The 18,981-nt window shown below is 51.7% G+C and overlaps 1 protein-coding gene across 2 annotated transcripts in view; it reads right to left on the reverse strand.

Moving 5' to 3' along the window:
* The window catches only part of Acly (ATP citrate lyase), a 47,963-nt gene extending 30,684 nt beyond the window's left edge, over nucleotides 1-17,279 (reverse strand). The window contains exons 1-12 of one of the 2 annotated variants that reach the window (XM_059271780.1): nucleotides 17,138-17,279; nucleotides 12,706-12,887; nucleotides 11,152-11,274; nucleotides 9,459-9,521; nucleotides 8,850-9,040; nucleotides 8,303-8,382; nucleotides 6,656-6,786; nucleotides 5,759-5,877; nucleotides 4,811-4,947; nucleotides 4,074-4,135; nucleotides 2,368-2,485; nucleotides 101-255 (exon numbers count right to left, since the gene is read on the reverse strand). In XM_059271780.1, the coding sequence (XP_059127763.1) occupies nucleotides 101-255; nucleotides 2,368-2,485; nucleotides 4,074-4,135; nucleotides 4,811-4,947; nucleotides 5,759-5,877; nucleotides 6,656-6,786; nucleotides 8,303-8,382; nucleotides 8,850-9,040; nucleotides 9,459-9,521; nucleotides 11,152-11,274; nucleotides 12,706-12,864 (1,338 nt within the window). In that variant the 5' untranslated portion in view covers nucleotides 12,865-12,887; nucleotides 17,138-17,279. The remainder of the gene's footprint in view (nucleotides 1-100; nucleotides 256-2,367; nucleotides 2,486-4,073; nucleotides 4,136-4,810; nucleotides 4,948-5,758; nucleotides 5,878-6,655; nucleotides 6,787-8,302; nucleotides 8,383-8,849; nucleotides 9,041-9,458; nucleotides 9,522-11,151; nucleotides 11,275-12,705; nucleotides 12,888-17,137) is intronic. The other variant, XM_059271779.1, reaches the window with a different exon arrangement.
* Nucleotides 17,280-18,981: the final 1,702 nt, after the last annotated feature.

The raw sequence follows: 18,981 nt of genomic DNA on the forward strand, positions 1-18,981 counted from the left end.
CCAAAATGCTAAAAGAGGAACAGTGTGTCCTGTGTAGAGCAGTGGGGGATGGAGGCAAGGTGGCTCCTTCCTTTAAGGTGGGAGGAAAGCTAGCACCTACCGATGTGCTCCCACTGGCATTAAGGAGGAAGTTGGCAGTGTGAGCAGCTGTGGGTGGCTGGTTGGGGATGGGCCGGTGGCCCAGGGCCATGCCCACAATGGCCGTCATGTGAGTTTCTGTGCCAAAGACATGGATGGGGATTCCAGTGGTCTTCCCTGTGAGAGAAGGAAAAGGCTCATGATTCAAGATCTGGAGTAAGTGCCTAGTCCACAGGACTCTACAGAGGCCCCTTGACAGTCTTGCTCAATGCCTGGCACTGTGAGGGAAAGACTGACTATCCAGACAAATCAGGTGTCTAAAATTTCACCACCAAACCAGTCTTTGGAAAGATCACCTGTTGACAAGGAGAGGAAGCAGCAGCGCCACTGGCAGCCAGGTGTCAGAAGTGGATTAGCACACACCTCTGATCACCTGGGTCCTGGCTCTCCACACTCCTCCACTCTTCAACTGTGCCTGCCACCATGCCTGCCTTGCTGGTCTGGTCTCTGTTTCTAAATACCCTTAGCTGGCTCCCCGGAGGCACTGGCCTTGCTTCTCCTACACAGAGCTGGCACCCTCAACTGCTGCTCCCCATCACTGAGCTCAACACAAGTGCCAGCTGCTAACTAACCTCCCTAGCCATGGGGGCACACCCCCCACACGACCCTGTCCCCCAAATCTCCTTCACATTTTGTTCTTTGAAATAGTCTTACTATGTGGCTCTGCTGGCCTGGAACTTGTAAACCAGGCTGGCCTCAACTCAGAGATTTGCCTACCTCTGCCCCCTGAGTTCTGGGATTAAAGGTGTGCGCCACCATGCCAGGCATTTTCTTCACTTTAGATGAACAGATGGAAACAAGCACTTGGTACCACTTTAGGTGATTCGTGGGAGTGGGGAGTTTGCCATGGATACTGAATTTTGGAAAATGAAAGATGGAAAGGTCTGGCCTTTTCCAATTAGACATCAAGCCCATTGACAAGAATGTCTTCTAGCCGGGTGGCGGTACACGCCTTTAATCCCAGCATTTGGGAGGCAGAGGCAGGTGGATCTCTGTGAGTTCCAGGCCAACCTGGTCTACAGAGAGAGATTCAGGACAGGCACCAAAACTACACAGAGAAACCCTGTCTTGAAAAACCAAAAAAAAAAAAAAAAAAAACCAAGAATGTCTTCTATTTGTCACTTTCTGGAACTTCACATGAAAAGAACTGCTTTTCTAAAATGCTTCCGCAATCTCCTAGGTGGCCTGCTTCTGCTCTGGCCACTGTCTACCTTCTCTTTACCTAGGAGCCAATCACTCTGTCACACCTAAGTCAAACCATGCTGCTCCTCTGCTCAAATGCAGCATGGACTCCCAAGTCAGGGTCACAGCCATGTCTGTACAGGACCTGTACAGCCCCACCTCCTCCCTCTTGACCCCAGTCTACATCCCTCCCTCCTCTGGTGTCATCCCCCCCCCCCCACACACACACCCTCCGTCCATGTGCTCTGTCTCTCTCCATCGTAGAGCCTTGGAGGATGTCCTTTCCTCTGCAGAGATCATCCCTAAGCTGCACTCCCCTGCTCTGGGTCTTTACTACAATGTTTCCTTTCTAGTCACCTGTCCCCTTTAATTACTTCATGGCATTTAGCATGACCTGACATTACAGTCAAGTTAAAGCTCTAGTGTCCAGCACACTACTAGACACACAGCAGACATTCTGCATTTGTTAGATATAGAGCCCAGTCACTCTCAATTTGCAGACCTCCACTAGGGCGTGGCAGAGGAGGGAAGAATTCAAAGAGCCTTTTCCAGGACAGTCAAGGAGACATGCCACGGACTTTCCAGACAGAAGGGAGAGGATGCTAAATGCTGGAGAGATGGCTCAGCAGTTAAAAGCACTTGTTGCTCTTGCAGAGGACCCAGGCTCAATTCCCAGCACCCACAGGGTGGCTCACACCATCTTTAACAGCAGTTGCAGAGGATCCTATGCCCTTCTGGTATCTGTGGGGACCAGGCACTACATACAGTACACATATATACATGCAGGCAAAACACTCATACATATAAAATAATCTTTAAAAAACAAAACAAAACAAAACAAAACAAAACAAAACAGGAAAGGGGCCAGGGGGGGTGGTCTAAGTGGTGATGAACATGAATAGCTTTCATTCCAGCACTCAGGAGAGAGATGAAGACAGATCTCTGTGAGTTTGAGGCCAGCCTGGGCTACAGAGCAAGTTCCACAACAGCTTGGGCTACACAGCAAAACTCTGTCTTGAAAAAAGGAAGAAAGCTTCCCCATCTTACCAACTTCTCCCATCACTCGTAATCCCTCTTGATAGTTGGGGCCACCTCTTCGGACAAAGATTGTGACCTCATGCTCCTTCAGGGGACCCTGGTAATCTCGAATTGCTCTCACAATGCCCTAAAGAAAGACAAAAGGACAACAGAGACATATGATTAAAACACAGGAGCCACAATTTATAACCAGGATAAACAAATGTACAAGTGTACATGAAAAGGGGCCACTTCTCACACAGGCCCTAGAGGTCAAGGGTTACAGAGGTTTATACACACAAGCTGAGTGAACTGCAAAACTGCAGGCCCAATGTGGGGCCACTCGTGTTGAGGAATGGCAATGAAGTAGCCAAGAGCCATACCCTTCAAGACTCTGGCACACTCAACTGCCAACAACAGTGCTTCCAGGTCTCTCTTGTTCTGGCTGCAGTCATTCTTACCCCTTACTGTAACTGGGGTGGGAGGTGGGGTCTATGTTGGGGGCCTACGCAAGGCTTTTCAGTTAGGAAGACATGGTCTTCCCTAATGTCAGAAGTCACCTAAGAGATTTAGGGAACAGCTCTTACAATGATATCCAATCAGTCTGGAAAATGAGGCTGTACTTCTCCAAACAGAATGCTGACTTGAAGTCTAGCTTCTATCACCAAAAGCATGTCACAGGATGCTACACAATTCCTGTTGGATGCCTAACCATCCCCTCGACAAGAATGCTATCTGCACTGCAGGACACTCCCAAGTTAAAGCTGCAGATGTAAACCTGCTTCAACGAATCAGGCCCAATTAGGAGACCCTGTTGAAGGCAGACCTGATGAGCTATGGTCCTTCACTTTTCTATAGCTCAGATTTTCTTTCATTTTTTTTTTAAATTTATTTATTTTCATTTTATGTACATTGGTGTTTTGCCTACATATGTCTGTGTGAGGGTGTTGGGTTCTCTGTAACTAGAGTTAGACAGTTGTGAGCTGCCATGTGGGTGCTGGAAATTGAACCCTGGTCCTCTGGAAGAGCAGTCAGTCCTCTTAACTGCTGAGCCATTTCTCCAGCCCCCGAGCTCAGACTTTCAAGATGGACACTATTATTCTCAATACACAGATGGGATGACCACATGTAGCATGTTTCTGAAAAGCCGCAGTGAGCACCATGACATGAAATAATGAACAGCCCTCTAAGAGGCTAGCCTGAAAGGGTGACATCCGAGAAATATTAGCTCTGTCATCTTTGTGGACTGGAGTCATGTTTTTTTAAAAAGCATGTTCCCAAGGTCCTGACTCATGGCCATGCACAGGGACACAGACCCAGAGGACTCTGGCTGGATGAGGTCATCAGAAGCTGTCCTCATCTCGACATTTTGGAGCAGGGACTGGTAACTGAGACCCACACCTGCAGAGAACCCAGCGAATCAGTGCTGAGAATGAGCAGCCCATGAACAATCATGCCCAGCCTCGGAGAACCGGCTCTGAGAGAAGAGAGCAAGCCTTCAACTGCCCCCTCTGCTACAGCGAGTGCTACCTGCCGAGACGCACAGCTTCGGATCCACATCTCCTGTCTAGACAGGGTTCAATCTCCAATACCAAAAAAGACACAGACAGACCCCAAGTCACAAGCCCTTAACCAGACGAAGGCAATGCACAGGAACTTGCCTCAGGGTCAAATTTTGCTATCCCCAAGCCCATTTCCCCCAGAGACTGCAGTTACCACTGCTCACAGCTAGTTACCTTGAAGGTAGCAGCCACATTGGTGAAGTTTGCGATGCTGCCTCCAATGATGAGGATCTTGCCTAGGTTGGGAGTAAAAACGAAGTCAAAGTTAGAGAGAGAAAGACTTGAGCTTGGCCCCAGGAATGAATTCAACTGAGGACATTCTGGTCCTCTGGGCAAAGATGCCCTAAGTGGAAGGAGTACAGGGAGTGAGCAGGACCGCCTCCCCAGACACCCACTCAGCTTCATCAGCTCAGCTCTCCACTACCCCATTACCCAGTGCGCAAACCCACTGTCTCCATCTTACTTCCGGCTGCTACCCAGAAGTCCAGCTTGGTGTTGATATCTCTGGTGGGAATCTCACTTTTTTCCCCCTCTGTCTCTCAAGGGGAACTGGTATATAGAGCCCTAAAACTGGGAAGGTGGGATAGGGACACTGGGAGTCACAAAGCCTGGGAAGCTGGAAGACATCACTAAGCTGCAAGTTTATATTCATCACAGCAAAAGCATGCTGCAGCCTTTCCTTCTCCGGTGAATTTCACATGCTCTCCTTGCCTAACATGAGCACCTCTGACTGATGTTGCCAGTGTCCACTAGAAGTACAAAAAACAGAGACCCCTGAAATTAAATGCCTAGTCCCCAGTTGCAAGGGACAGGACGATGGCCTTAGTGATTCCTAGCACAAATCTATTCCACACACTGTGCCACCCCAGAAGGTGTGTGTACACCCCCATGTACTCATGCAGGTGCCTCACCATCTGGGTGCTTCTCTCGAGTCATAAGTGAGAGGATGGTCTTGGCATAATCATAGGTCTGTTGTTCACTGGGAGCACCAGAGTACTCCCCGTAATTCGCCAGCTCATTGACACCTCCAAGATCACAGATGGTATCACTGCCAGAGAGACACAGAACTCAGCGCTTGCTCAGGGCAGAGGAGTCAAACCTGTGCAGAACTGTCCATCATTCCCACAATTATGGAAGTCAGCCTGCAGAACTGGCCTCCCCGACCTATAACCTTCAATCCCCATGCAAGCCTCACTTGAAGGTCAATGTGCCATGAGACTCTCCCAGGCAGAGCACTTGGCCAACCTCAGGGCACCAAGGTTTTGGGCAGACAGCATGAGTAAAATGAACAATAAGCAGCTGCCTGACATGGCCCAAAGACATAAGAACTAGCACATTGCAAGAGTCCTCCAGGAGCAAACTGCTCTAGCCAGAGCAGCAGGAGGGCTGTGGCAGATCATACATTTGCCGTAATTCCGGAGAAAAAACAACTGCTAGTTGTTCGAAAGGGAGTAAAATGTGGTCCCAATATTTCTATAAAGCGACAAAGTGCAAATGTTTATCTAGGCACTAAAACGCCCAAGGAGAGCAGAGTAAGGTGTTCTCAGGGGTGACCCTGTGAGGAAGAGTGAGCAGCTTTTACTTTCCAGTGCACCTTTTTGTTGTTGTTATTACTTTTCTATGAGGCACACATCATCAAGAACTAAAACCATAAAATGAAATCATTCTCAATTAAATAAGGTTGCAGAAGACACCGTGTACAGGGCGGGCGGCCCAGAGCCGCTTGAAATTCAAGGGTCACACTGCTTCCATCTGCTCAGTAAGTTCATGGACCACAGGCAGGTGAAAAACTAGGGGCTCCAGGCAATCCACGGATGGGCACTGGGTGGGTGGACCTGGCGGGCACCCCTCCTTGTCACCTGTACACGACCGAGGCGCCGCCCCCAGCAACCATGGTCCAGATCCGCCCCTTGGGGTTCAGCAAGGTCAGCTTCAAGCTTGCCCCGCTTTTGGCATCCAGGTCTGCAATGTAGGCCTCCTGGGGAACAGACAACCACAGGTGGCCTTTTGAACACCCCTTTCACAGCTCCCAAATCCAAAGACCACAGCTCGCTATCTGAAGGCACATTGAAGAGTTAGTCAATCACTATAGTGGGGCAAGGAATGGGGAACTGCAAGGCCCCAGGCCTGGGACAGAATCTTTATTGACAGTATCTGACAATATCTTTAAAATTGACAGTATCTTTAAAATACTAAAACCACCTCCATCTGGGAAACAAATTTCTCAGCTCCATCCTCTGACTTCAAGTCCAGACCCCACCATGTCCTGCTGCTTCTCACTCTCCACACCAGCTTCTACCCTTAGCTCATCCCACATCCTTGTCCACTCCCCAGGCCTCTTCCTCCCTCCAGCCCGGCTGGATGACTTCACAGAAGGCCTGATCCTGCTGGGAGGACTGCTCAAAGGATGGGGTGGGGAGCAGCAATTAAAATTCTCAGCTAGTGGCCAAGAGAAGAACCTTCCCGTCGGGGTTGGGAGAGCCACTTGGAATGATCAAGAAGCAACAAATCAAGAGAAGAGCCCGAGAGGCTGATTGAGAGTGATGTCTAAAAGGATTTCTGGCCAGGATTCAGAGGCTTGGCTGAGTCCCAATCCGACCCCCAACCTCACTGGGATTTTAAGAAAATTAAATGGTTCTCTATTTTTCTTTTCCTGCCAAATACAAAGCCAAGATGGGGACCAAATGATTGTCTAGGATTAGTCACGCTGTCTCCTAGGCCCATCACCCTCCATCTCCTCCCCAGACCTGCCTTACCTCTGGATATGCCTCGCGCCCAAATGGGGGAGGGAACTCTATATCACCCCATTTCACTTTGCAGATGTAGTCAGCCGTGGCATCCACCTTGGCTGCCAAGTCAAGGATGTAGACACCATCTTTGGTCACCACTAGGAGAAAAGTCAAAGTAGTCACACACCAACTTTAAGGTGAGGCAACCATCAGCCTCTGAACCATCCCTTCAGACTTCACCAAGTACAGCCCACACGCTCTCACACACGCCTAATAACCTTAAATCGGAATGGCCCTTGTGAAGACTCTCAGAACATGAACATTCCCAATTCACTGACCTTCAGGTAACAGGTCAAAGGAGACCTGTTAGCTGCCATAGCAAGTTTTCGACATCTTCCTAAAATGTGATTCTCCCTGCTTCAAGTATTGAAGCATTGGCCTACCCATAGCCCTGCCATTTAGCAAAACAAAACAAACAAAACCTGTTTTCTAGAGTTGGCAGAACATAAGAGAGGCCCTAGGTTCAATCCCTTACACCAAATAATACATTAAGAAATAAAGGGTTGGTGAGAAGGATCAGTGGGTCGGCAGTTAAGAGAGCTTGCTGCTCTTCTAGAGGACATGAGTTCAAGTCCAAGAATCCATGTGGGGCAGCTCACAAGTGCTCTGGTCACCAAAGGCACACATGGCATACAAAGACACACATACATATACACAAATAATTTTTTTTAATGTTTAAAATAAATTTAAATAAATAATAAAAACTGTTGAAGAAAGTATGAGAGCACAGGAGAAACATTCAAGGTCATCCTCAGCTATCTGGTGAGTTTGAAGCTAGTGTGGACTAGACTAGACCCTACAACAAAACAACCACAAAAAACTCTGTTGGTCTAGGTCTTAGGTTCAAACTGATGTACCACCGCTGCTCCCACACACCCACACACTTCAGGCACCACTGTCAGAAGCCCTAGGGGTGTACATCTGGGGCTGCTGTGGTCCAGCTAGGGATGTCTCAGTGTTTGGTGCAAAGTACCCCAGAGTGCTCTGGGCTCCAGGCCAGCATATTCAGCTGCAATGCCTCACTAAGCATCCATATTTCTTCTCAGGCCATTTAGCTAATTAAGTTAGCACATAGCCATCTGGCCCACTACAGGGGCTGCATCCTCAGCTGGAATCTGGTCATTTCCCTCTTCTTGGACTCTGCCCCGAGAGGCCTAGCCAGAATCTGCCAGGCTATCTGCCTCCTTCACAGCTTGAGAGCCTGTAGCCAGCTCCTCTTGGTGTTACTAGGGGTAGTAAATGATTGACCGACTCCCTGAGAGGGAGGGATAGTGAGGCCTCCAAGGGTATGGGGAGGATCAGGCCAGAGCCTGGGAAGCCTAACCTGCAGACAGGAACAACAACCTAACAGACAGACCAAAGCCAGGACTTCCCCGGAGCAGGCCAAATGAAGGCCAAAGAAAGGAGTTGGAGCTGGTTAAGATGAATAAATTACAGTCTGGGTGCTCAGAAACAGGAGGTGGCACTGGAGACCACTCCTTATGGGGACGCCCTGGATACCCACAGGAGCTTTGTACTCTGGTACGAGAGCCCAGGGTCTCTGAATGCCAAAGCCAGGGTTACTGTAGACATGGGGCCCATCACCATTCCACCCCAGCAAACAAAGCTTTTTACCAAGAGGGTTGATCTCAAGGTAGGTAAAGTACAGATCCTCGTAGAAATTGAACAGGCCAGAGATGAAGCTGGCCAGGACTCTAGGAGGGAGAGGGAAAGAGGACCAGTTAGTCCATCAGTGCAGGACTCCATTCCCACCCCCTTCCCTACAGCAACCTCACTGTCACTGACAGCCCAGCCCCACTTCTCCACTCCTGACCCTTCGGCCTCCGCTGTCCTCTGCCAGCCCTGCTCCCTTGGATGTCACTCGTCAAACACTGAGGCGGAAAGAAGCTGTCAAGCTCAGAGCTGGAGGAGGCGCCAGACAGACAGGGGCAAGGAGGTGAGGGACGAGGCTGGCATATTGCAGACTGATTCCAAGCCAGCACCCTCCCGGAACACGTGGCTCCCTTCCTCAGGACACAGCCATACCCACCACCTGCTCCCAAGCAGGGAGGCTCACTCTACTTTCTCTCTCCTGTACCCAGAGCTCAGGGCATTAACCTCCGGTGTCATACTGGACTTCTCACCCCCAGTCATGGCCACACCATCCCTCTCAGAACTCAACTCTTTCTTGTCTTCAGGGGCATGGACCAACAGGTGTCTCTTAATGTCCTCAGTGTTCAGCTTCTCATCCACACCCACAAGCAGCTTCTGGGCTTTGGCGTCCACGTCGCCCACATCCACACCCCCTTCATGGTGGAACAGGACGTAGTCTCCTTCCCGAGTAGCATAGATGCACACATAGAACTCCTCCGCCTTGCGAGGAGAGACAGCATGAAGGTGGTGAGGGCGCTCAATGGCAGGGTCAGAAGGCCTCACCCCAGGAGTGGGCTCATTTCTAAACCCTGAGACGAAGTGCCCCCCTTCTGCTAAGGGACGAGGAAAGACAAGGCCCCACCTCCTTAGCTAAGTCAGAGTGGTGCATCTTGAGAGCTTCTGCCTCTAGGTCCTTCTCATCCCAACACTAGGAAGTCCCCTCTGTTACCTGCTCTTGCTCCATTTTGCTGCAAACTAAGCCTTCCCTTCAATCCTTACTCATGATTTCCTCCAGGCCTCTGCCGGAGCTCTGGAGACCCTGGTCCCCTTGGCACCCTCACTCTCTCCTTTCGTCACTTGAGAAGGACAATCACAAAGCTGAGGGGGAGAAGAGACAGCTTGGCCCTGCCTCACATACCTGACTGTGGGGGACGAAAGGTTCAATCAGAAAGTTCTTGAGGAAGCCTCTGGCTTTGCCGACCTACGGAGAAATTGAAGGAGATGCAGCTTAGATACATGGCGTATTCTTCACAAAGGTAAGGCCCGAGCACTACCACCGCGTGTGGCAAAGAGATTTCTCCAGAAGTCAGGACAATGGGGTCACAGACGAATGTAAGAAGCTCTCAGGAGATTTTCTCTTTACATTTTCACTTGTACTTACATTTGGGCAGGGGGGCAGGGATGTGTGCATGCCATGTCAAGCATGTGGAGATCTGTGGATAATTCAGATCTCCCTCTACCATGTGGATCCCAAGAATCAAACACAGGTCATCAATCAGGCCTGGCGGCAAGCCTTACCCACTGATCAATCTCACCGGCTCAGGCAGTCGAGCAGAGAGATGGGAACTTGGGTATGGTCGTGAGGGCACACTATTTTGCCCTGAGGTAGACACAGTGACCCAGCCTAAGGACATGAGTCCAGGCCTGAGGGGCAGGAGAGAGGAGAGGCCAGGGACTGATTAGGGAAAACTTTCCCTCCTGTGTTTCCGGGCTGAAGACAACAGGCCTGCAGAGCTAATCAGCTTGAGTGGGTCCCTGGCGGCAGCAGAGGCGAGACAGCCCTCATCCCCTGAACCCCCCGCCTGCCCGCCTGTGCGTCACTGCTGAGTCAGGAACCAGACAGTGATCCATCAGAGGTAATGAGCCGCTCCAGCCAGGTCCGACATTGCTGCCAGCTCAGATGTCCATGACATCTCCCTCTCAGCAGCCTGCTAGGAACGGAGCATGATGTGCTGCTCCCTGGGGACACTGTTCAGTACCCAGCCCCACCACGCTCTCCACGGGGGCCTGGAAACTCAAAGGTCAGCTCCCTGTACCCCTGGACCCCTGAGCAGCTTCAAAGATGCAGAGAGTAGGTAACCAACAGTGAGAGCTGCCGTGAGGAAGCCCAACATGGAGGAAGGTGTCTCTGATGCCACCTCCCCGGGGTAGCCAAAGAAAGGACACCTCATCCCTGACCTGTGCCTATCCCAAGGGACACCAGTCTGCAGAATATTGTGCCAAGCAGATTCAGACACACATCTTTCCCAGGCTAAGCCAAGCTTCAGACCGCTCCCCCAACCCCTCTCCCTTGGAGACTGAGGAGAAGAAACAGTTGTATCAGGCACATTTCATTCCAGCTCTCATCCTCATAGCTGACGGTAATCCCTGAGCTGGGAGAACTGACCTTCCTCCTCAGCATTAGTAACTGTCTTCATCCATGGTTCTCCACCCAACATCTCTCTCCTGCCTAATAACTCTGCAGCTCCCCCTTTCATCTCGTTTTAATCCTCCCTCTTTGTAATTGTGTCATCCTAGACTCCCACAATTTTATTGGAAACTGGAGAGCAAGCAGTTCCCAGAATGAGCCTGAGTCCTTCCTTCCTTCACGTTGGTGGTCACAGTAGCTGGCTCCCTAATTGTTCTGGGGTTACAACTGTAGAATATGTTATATCTGAAGCAGTATCAATGGCTTGATTTCCTGATGAGGGAGCTGGGAATGACCACCACGACTGGGCTGCAGTCAGGGCAGGCCCACACTCCATCCTCCTCCATTGCTCTGTGACTGGCTGGTGGAGCTGGAAGTTACCGTGTCCTTTGTCACCACCCTGATCCCCTCCACCTAGACTCACCGTGGCCTCGTGTCCCAGTCGGGGTTTTAGCCAGGATTTGACTCCATCCAGAGTGAGGTTGACCCCGACTAGGCCAAGCTTTCCTCGACGTTTGATCAGTTGGTCTGGCTTGACTACCAAGCTCTGGAATGAAGAGGGTTGGAACTTAGAGTGAGGAAGGAAGAGGTAGTATAGGCAGTGAAGCTGTATGGCTTTTCATCGCCCTGCTGCCAACGCACTCATCCATCAGGACCACGTTCCTGTCCTGGAGCTTTTCCTCACCTACCCCCAGGCAAATCTTTTGACCACCAGGAGACAGCCAGGATGAGCCCGGCACAGAGTAGATGCTCAGTGAGCGCCTGCTCAATGAGTGATCTCCTACTTTCTCCATGTGAGGTATTAGCTGCTTCATTCAACCACATTTAGAACACGGACCAGTCCTCATGTTCTAAAAGACACAGGACAGATCCTTAGGATGACAAAGGACCTTCGCAGACAATCTGACCAACCCCATCCCTATGTTTAAACCCCAACCACAACAGGCCAAGCAAGCAGTCCCTCGCTCCAGGACCAGGAAATCCACTACCTTCCCAACTGCTTCAGAAAGGGGAAGACAAAACAGCATGAGGCCTTGTCTAGGCCTGCCAGAGAAGCCTAAGGGCTTCCCAAAGCCAGGCAAATATGGCTACGATAGTCCAGGCTGATCCTCTCCATGGTCAGGCATGAGCCATTTCCACAAAGTATGAGGTCCCACTTCTTTATTTATTTTTATGTGTATGAGTGCTTTGCCTGCACGTATGTAGAAGAGGACATCAGATCCCCTGGAACTGGAGTTACAGATAGTTCTGAGCTGCCATGTGGATGCTGGGAACCAAACCCAGGTCCTCCACCAGAAGAGCCCCAGATCTTAATCGCTGAGCCATCCATCTCTCTAGCCTCAAGGCCCTCCTTCTTTTTGTTTTTTTTTTTTTGTTTTTTTTTTTTTTTCCGGGACAGGGTTTCTCTGTGTAACAGCTCTCTGGCTGTCCCAGACTTGCTCTGTAGACCAGGCTGACCTTGCACTCACAGAGATCTGCCTGCCTCTGCCTCCCAAGTGCTGGGATTAAAGGCCTGCGCCACCACTGCCCAGCTAAGGTCGCACTTCTTAATTGTCCTGAGAGGCTCCACGTTGGGGAAGTAAGGTATACACCTATTTTTTTTTTTTTAATTGAGCATCTATCAACTGCTACACAACACACTAAACGCTTCCTGGATATTCTTGCTAATCCTTATAGCTCATACAGTGCTATCCATATTTGACAGATGGGGAACCTCACTCAAGAGAAACGAAATGGTTTGCCCCAGGCCACATGGTTCATAAACAGAGAAGTGTGATTTAGATACCAGTCTGTCTGGTTCCAAGTCCATATGAAGGGCCCAGAGCAGACTCTCAAGACCCTGCTCAGTCAGCTGCAGACACACAGGCAAATCTGCAATCTTGTAACTCCTTGGGACAACTCTAACAAATCAAATGCTTTCTCCTCCTCCTCGGGGCCTAGGTTGGAAAGAAGGGCCTAGGATGCAGGCAAAACTCACCTGGCTGAGCAGCCAGGGGTGGTCCTGCAGCAGACGTGCCCAGTCTGTGTCAGGGGTAACGCGGGCATACTTGAACCGGTTCTGGATGGCTGAGGTGGTACAGATGTACTTGTAAAGGAGTTCTTTGCCCGTCTGCTCGGAAATTGCCTTGGCTGACATGGCTGCAGAGGGACCTGGTTTGCCTGTGAGTGTAGGAGGAACTGGTCAGTTGGGACAGGAAGGTTGATGCGCCATCTTTCCCAGCAGACTGGGTCTATTCCCAGCTGCCCCCAAACAATAAAACTAGATCTTGGCTTTTCCCAAAAGAAAGAAAAAGGGTTGCCTTAGCAGGAGGGGACGGAAGATAAAACAAAGCAGCTTCATCGGCAGAGACACAGATCTAGACCTAGAGCTGAAGAAATTATAGAAAATTAGGAAGGCGGCACCAGACATGGTAGTGTATTCCCATAATCCTATCACCTGGGAGGTACTGAGAGAAGGATCAGAAGTTCAAGGCTAGCCTGGGTCATATGAAATATTGTCTCAAAAAGAGAAAGGGAGAGAGGGAGAAGAGAGAAGAGAGGGAGAGAGGGAGGGAGGGAGGGAGGGAGGAAGGGAGGCAGGGGAACAGAAAAAATGTGCAATTCCTCTGGAACTCTTAGCTTGACCTTAACCTTGTCTCTACTCCCTCTGGGCAAACTAGCTGGCCACAACCACATTCAGCCCTGAGCAAAGGCAGATCAAAGGGGAAGCCAGGAACACCAAGGGTTTGATCCGAACGTGAAGGCTGCTCTCTGAGGCGGGCACGCACACACTGAACTACTCTTCATGTCCTCTGACTTGTGAAGAACATCGCTGGAATTGCACAGGCTGGCCTCATTTTCTCCCCAGGTTTCATCCCCCTCCCAGCATGATTCACGCGCGCGCGCGCGCGCGTGCGCGCACACACACACACACACACACACACACACACACACACACACACACACACAACAGACCACAGGCCCTGGTGGGGTGGGAGGAAGGAGAACGTTACCTCAAAGCTCTTTTCTCCTAGGACACTAGATTCCCACCTCAAAGTACATACATAACAGTCACAGGGCAGGGAACTATGACCTACAGATCATCCCACCCACCCCACTGAGTCAGCTTAGCAGTTAACTTTGAGCAAAACTCACTAAGCACAACAGAGGCCTCTCTGGGGACCACCCTGTACTCGTCATTCCTTAACTGAGCCAGAACTTGGGAGAAGGCAGAAGCTATCTTTGGTGACGTGACATGTGTAGAGAAACGCATCTTAGGGGCTGGGAGCACAGCTCAGTGGCAGAGTGCTTGCCTCCCACGTGTAAGACCCCGGGGTTTGGTCCCCAGCACTGCAAGAAAGAACTCATCTCATGTGAGCACATACATCAAGTTCACTCAGACTCAGAATCCCTTTTCTCAGATGAGGAATCAAAGAGGGAGGGGTTGAACTTGTCCAAGAAACCTGACTCACCAGCAGGACTTGAGCCCTAACACTCTACACCCTGAGTCTCCCTCCAGAAACAGCCACTGCAGCCTAACAGAGAGACATTTCTCCCAAGACGGGCCCCCTTCAATGCGGGAGAGCCTACGATGAGAATTCACTCATCCTTCCTGTCTACTACCTTGCCAGACACACCCACTCTCCCCCGGAGCGGCTCGTGGAGAACAGTGAGAAGAGATGGAGAAAGGAAACCCAGTCATGCATGCCAAGTGCCTGGCTGGAGGAACACAGGCCGCCCGTCTCTCCCAGAGGGGCAGAAGGGAAGCGCTGAATTTGCTGGGCAGAGAAAAGTCAAGTAAGTACACACAAGGAGGGTGAGCTAAGGAGCTGACTGGCTGACACATCCAGGAAAGTTAGTCTCCTTTCCTAGCCCAGGGAAGGCTCTGTCACAGGGCCACACGGAACCCCCCTGCCAACGGGCCATGCAAGAGAGGCTTCGGGGTGCTAATCAGGGCCAGGCTGTCTCCCTCTGTCTCTATCTCACCACATGGGCATATCAGCTTGAGACCTGGCCCCAAGTGGGTAACTGGAAAGGGGCTCAGAGACCTTCCTAGTGCGGTGCTTCTCCTGGGGTGGCTTGCAACTCCTTCTCAATGTGTCTCTGAAGGAGACGCCCCAACTAGCCCTGCTGCCCCCAGAGTTCTCCACCCCCACTCCAGTACCATTTCCCAACCTTCTTGACTCAGACCAGAAAAACTGGTCCTGAAATCGAATGGGCACACCCCTACCCCCCTCCCAAACAGAGTGCAGCCCAGGGCACATTAGGCAGCAAGAGGAGGGGGTGGTACTGACCACTTTCCACCATTGGTACACCTTCAACAAACAGAGCCACACGCTCCAGGAGAGGAAGTCCCTTCGCCAAGCCGACCCAGAAGTCTGACACTGACAGACGCCTGACAGTGGTCCCCAGAATTTAGTACCTCCCAGGAGAGACCCAAGACCCAACCAAGGGAAAGAGGAGGGAGAAAAGAGCAACCTTAGGCCACTGAAGGAAACCATCAGTCTCAGATCTGAGTCCATCTCCAGGAGACCAGGGGTGGGTGGGGTCAGGACAAAACAACAGCGAGATGAGAAAGGAACGGTTTGCCCGTTTACCAAAAGAAGATGTGCCACCAGAGCACTGTGGCTCAGCTGGGGAGGGTGAGACAAAGAACTCATAGAATAAGTGGAGGAAGGGCCTGGCTTCTCACCAGTGCTGCTCACACACCCAGGGAGGCCTCCTCAGTGGAGAGCCATCGAAATTCCAATTGTTGATTCGCTGCTCTTTAGAGCAATGGATCTGTGAGGTTTCGTATGCCTTCCAGAATCTGAAAACCCTTTGGGAAGTATGCACATACTCAAATGTGGGACAAAGTATATTCCGATCTCAGACTGGAGATCCCCCCTCACAACACCCCCACCCCCACCCCAAAGTCTTAAGCTGCCTTTTCCAGCATCTGATGACGCTGTGATGGATGGTTTCACAGCAGAGCTGAGACCCCAGAAACTGTTACCCGGAAACAATATCTGCAAACTCTTCAGGAGAAACCATACCCCTACACGGACATATGTAAACACACACATACTCAAATTCTCTCTCCCCCTCTCCCCAAGGAAGGGGCCTTTTGAGTTGAATGGGGTATTTTCTGCAGTGAGTGACCCAGGATTGAATACACTCACAGGGGTCCCTGGAGCAGAAGCAACCCACAGGGAAGGGTGAATGAATGAAGCCTGTTCTCCAGGAAGGCTCCTCTGGGACGCCGCCGCGGCAGAAAGGATCTACTGAGGATGCTGCTTAAGGTCGACAAAACACTCTCACTTTAAGGGCTTGGGGGATGGGGTGGGATGACGACCCTATTGCAAAGGAACGGGGCAGAATTCCCTGCTACAGTAGACACAGTGTCTGAACGGAGATGAAAACCAGCAGCTATTCTGTCTTCAAGGCCTCCCTTTACCGTTCCCTCAGGGTGTTTAAGAAGCTTTCTAAGAGGTGGAAATGATCCTTCCGGGGCAGTTATCTCTCAACATTAAAGAAACCCGAGAAACTGAACAGGGTGAGATACTGAGCAAAGTTAAAGGCAGGACAGACAGGATGGGCTGGCAGGCTAAAGTGCCCTAATGCTGATCTTCTTACAGCCCTTTCCAAAATCTTGCCAGGAGGACCCCCCACATGGTGTAACTTCAAGGCTGGAGAAAGCACCAGGCTCTGGGCACCGGACCTCTGCCAGGCCTGACATGGGGAGAGGATAGCATCCTCTTTTGCACACGCGCGCGGGCGCACGCACACATATACATGAGCTTGTTCGTCCAGACTCCTGGGCACTCCGACCATCTGTTGTCTGCGGGCTGGACCCGAGGGGAGCTCCTTAGCAGGGAGAGCCCTTCAGGGGCCGCCGCTCCGGAGCCAAGTCCTCGCGGCGAGGCCTCAGGCACCCTGGGGTAGCACAGCCCGCGTGGCCAGGGCCCGCTCCCTCCACTTCGACACAGAGCTTTATGGATTCACCACAGAACTAATAGGACGGGCCTGCCTGAGTCCGGCTCGTGAGCGGCCACCGCCTTCTCTACTTCCCGCCCCGGTATCCGGTAGGCAACCCGAATGGGGCCCAAAAAAAGTGTCCCCCAAAAGCCCGGGGAGACTCGAGAGCTGGCCTTGGGTGGAGCTGAGGAGAGGCAGGACGCGTAAAAGAATCTGGAGGAGGGAAGGTCGCTGGCGGCAATGTGCAAACTCCCAGGAACTAGAAAAGGGTTGGGAGGGTGTAGACACGCGGCTCGAGGCCGAGGCAAAGACTACCATACCGCTGAGAGCCGCACAAAAGTTCCAAGCAGGTGCAGGGAGCGCGCGGGAGAGCCCAGCCTGCGAGCCGGGAGGTGGTTCCGGGTTGGGGGAGGAAAGCAGGAAGCTCCGAGGGGACTGGGGGTCGCGCCCGCGCACACGGCTGCGGCACTCACCTCTTCGAGAAAGCCCGAGTGCGGCTCTCTGTCCGCAAGCTCCAGGTCACCCCAACTCCTTGAATCGCTCCAGCCGCCCGCAGCTGCCCGGGATCCGGCTTTTGTCCCCGGCCCAAGCGGGCTCCTCCCCGCCCCCCATCAGCTCACAGGCCGAGCAGCCCCGCGATTGGGCACACGCGTTCCCTAGCCTGAGCTCTAAGCTCCTCCCCATTCGCTGCAGCGGTGGCCCCGCCCTCAGGCCTGACTCGGGGCTGATGGGACTTGTAGTCCTGGAAGTCGGCGGGGCGGAGGCGGGGCCTGGGCGGGGCCTCGGATGGGGAGATGGGCAGGGCAGCTCTAGGAGGAGAAGCTACGAGGCAGGGGGCTGTGGCCTGATCGCTTCAGGGGCTGGGCCGGCCAGCCACCGGGTGGAGTAGCTGAGGGAGGGGGTTGTTGGCTCCAATGGCTGTAGCACTTCTTGCAGGACCTGGCGTCCCCTTCCTCCCATGAGAGCAACTGACGTTCTTACCCTAGGCGCTTGTAAGCCGCCACACCAACCCTGCTTTTGAAATCGATGCTTGCTTTCCTTTTACACGTGGCACCTCTCCGCTCCTGGAACCCACCCTATGGAATATACATAGGGCGAGACTACACAGCCACGCTGCACAATCAGACAGCCCGACGTAGGATAGGTTGGGGGAAGGGGTGAACTAGTGAGGCTCCAGTCCCAACGCGTCGGGTCCTCTCACCTACTCACCTGAGCGCGGATCTGGGAGGAGCTGATCATTTATCTGAGATTCTAACCTAGGACTGGGGCTATCCCTGCCCAACCTCTTGCTCCCTCCTCCAATCTCAAACTAAGACACTGGAAGTAATGAACAGCCTCCTCCTCTTTCTGTTACTCGTGAGATAGAACATACTTTCCTAAGCCCAAACTGGAGCGCCCAGTTTAACAGGTGTCCGCGAACGTGTGGGGCAGAATATGTCAAAGCAGAAAGCCCTAGAAATCAAGACTTCAATTCACTGCTTCCCTGGAGTGGAAGCCTCCCTTGTACCTTAGTCCCAGTAGGTCTCTTCAGCCTTCCCCCAACTAACAACTGCCCAGCTCTAGGAAGGAGGCCAGAACTATCCTCTAATCAGCTCAGGTGATGCATCGGCCCAGGGTGCCAGGAATCAGCATGGCTGTGCCCCTGGCAAAAAAAACAACCCTGGATCAAACGCTCCCTGCAACATTGTTGCAACACTCTCCTGAGCAAACACTTTCCCAAGCCCCCCTCCCGCCCCCCCCCCCCAAGCCCAGTCCCTTTTCAGCCAGCAGTTGGGTAGCTGAACTTGCTAATGCCCATGCTTGAGCAGCATGTACTCCTTGATGATGTCATTTTCTGGTCTCTTCCCTCATACCCATCATTTAAAAAGAGCAGCTGATCTGCTATAGTGCCCTCCTGAAGTTTAGGGAGAGGCCTGGAGTGTCTTCCAGGAATCTATACAAACCTCTGTGAAAAATCACTTCTCTCTAAGTAAAGAAAATATCCTCTCTGAAGTGACTCAAATTCAGGACCTGGAGGACAGCAATTCAGAGTTTTTTGTTCTTTTTAAGATTTATTTATTATGTATACAGTGTTCTGCCTGCATGCCCAAAGAGGGCGCCAGATCTCATTACAGATGGTTGTGAGCCACCATGTGGCTTCTGAGAATTGAACTCAGGACCTCTGGAAGATCATCTCATGCTCTTAACCTCTGAGCCATCTCTTCAGCCCATAATTCAGAGCTTTTATAGTCATTTGTTTCTTTTTGAAACAGGGTAACCTGTAGCCCAGGCTGTCCTTAAACTCACTGTATAATAGAGGACAACCTTGAACTCCTAT

Source organism: Peromyscus eremicus, chromosome 8a (genome assembly GCF_949786415.1).
Source record: "Peromyscus eremicus chromosome 8a, PerEre_H2_v1, whole genome shotgun sequence".
In the NCBI taxonomy this organism is placed as follows: Eukaryota; Metazoa; Chordata; class Mammalia; order Rodentia; family Cricetidae; genus Peromyscus; species Peromyscus eremicus.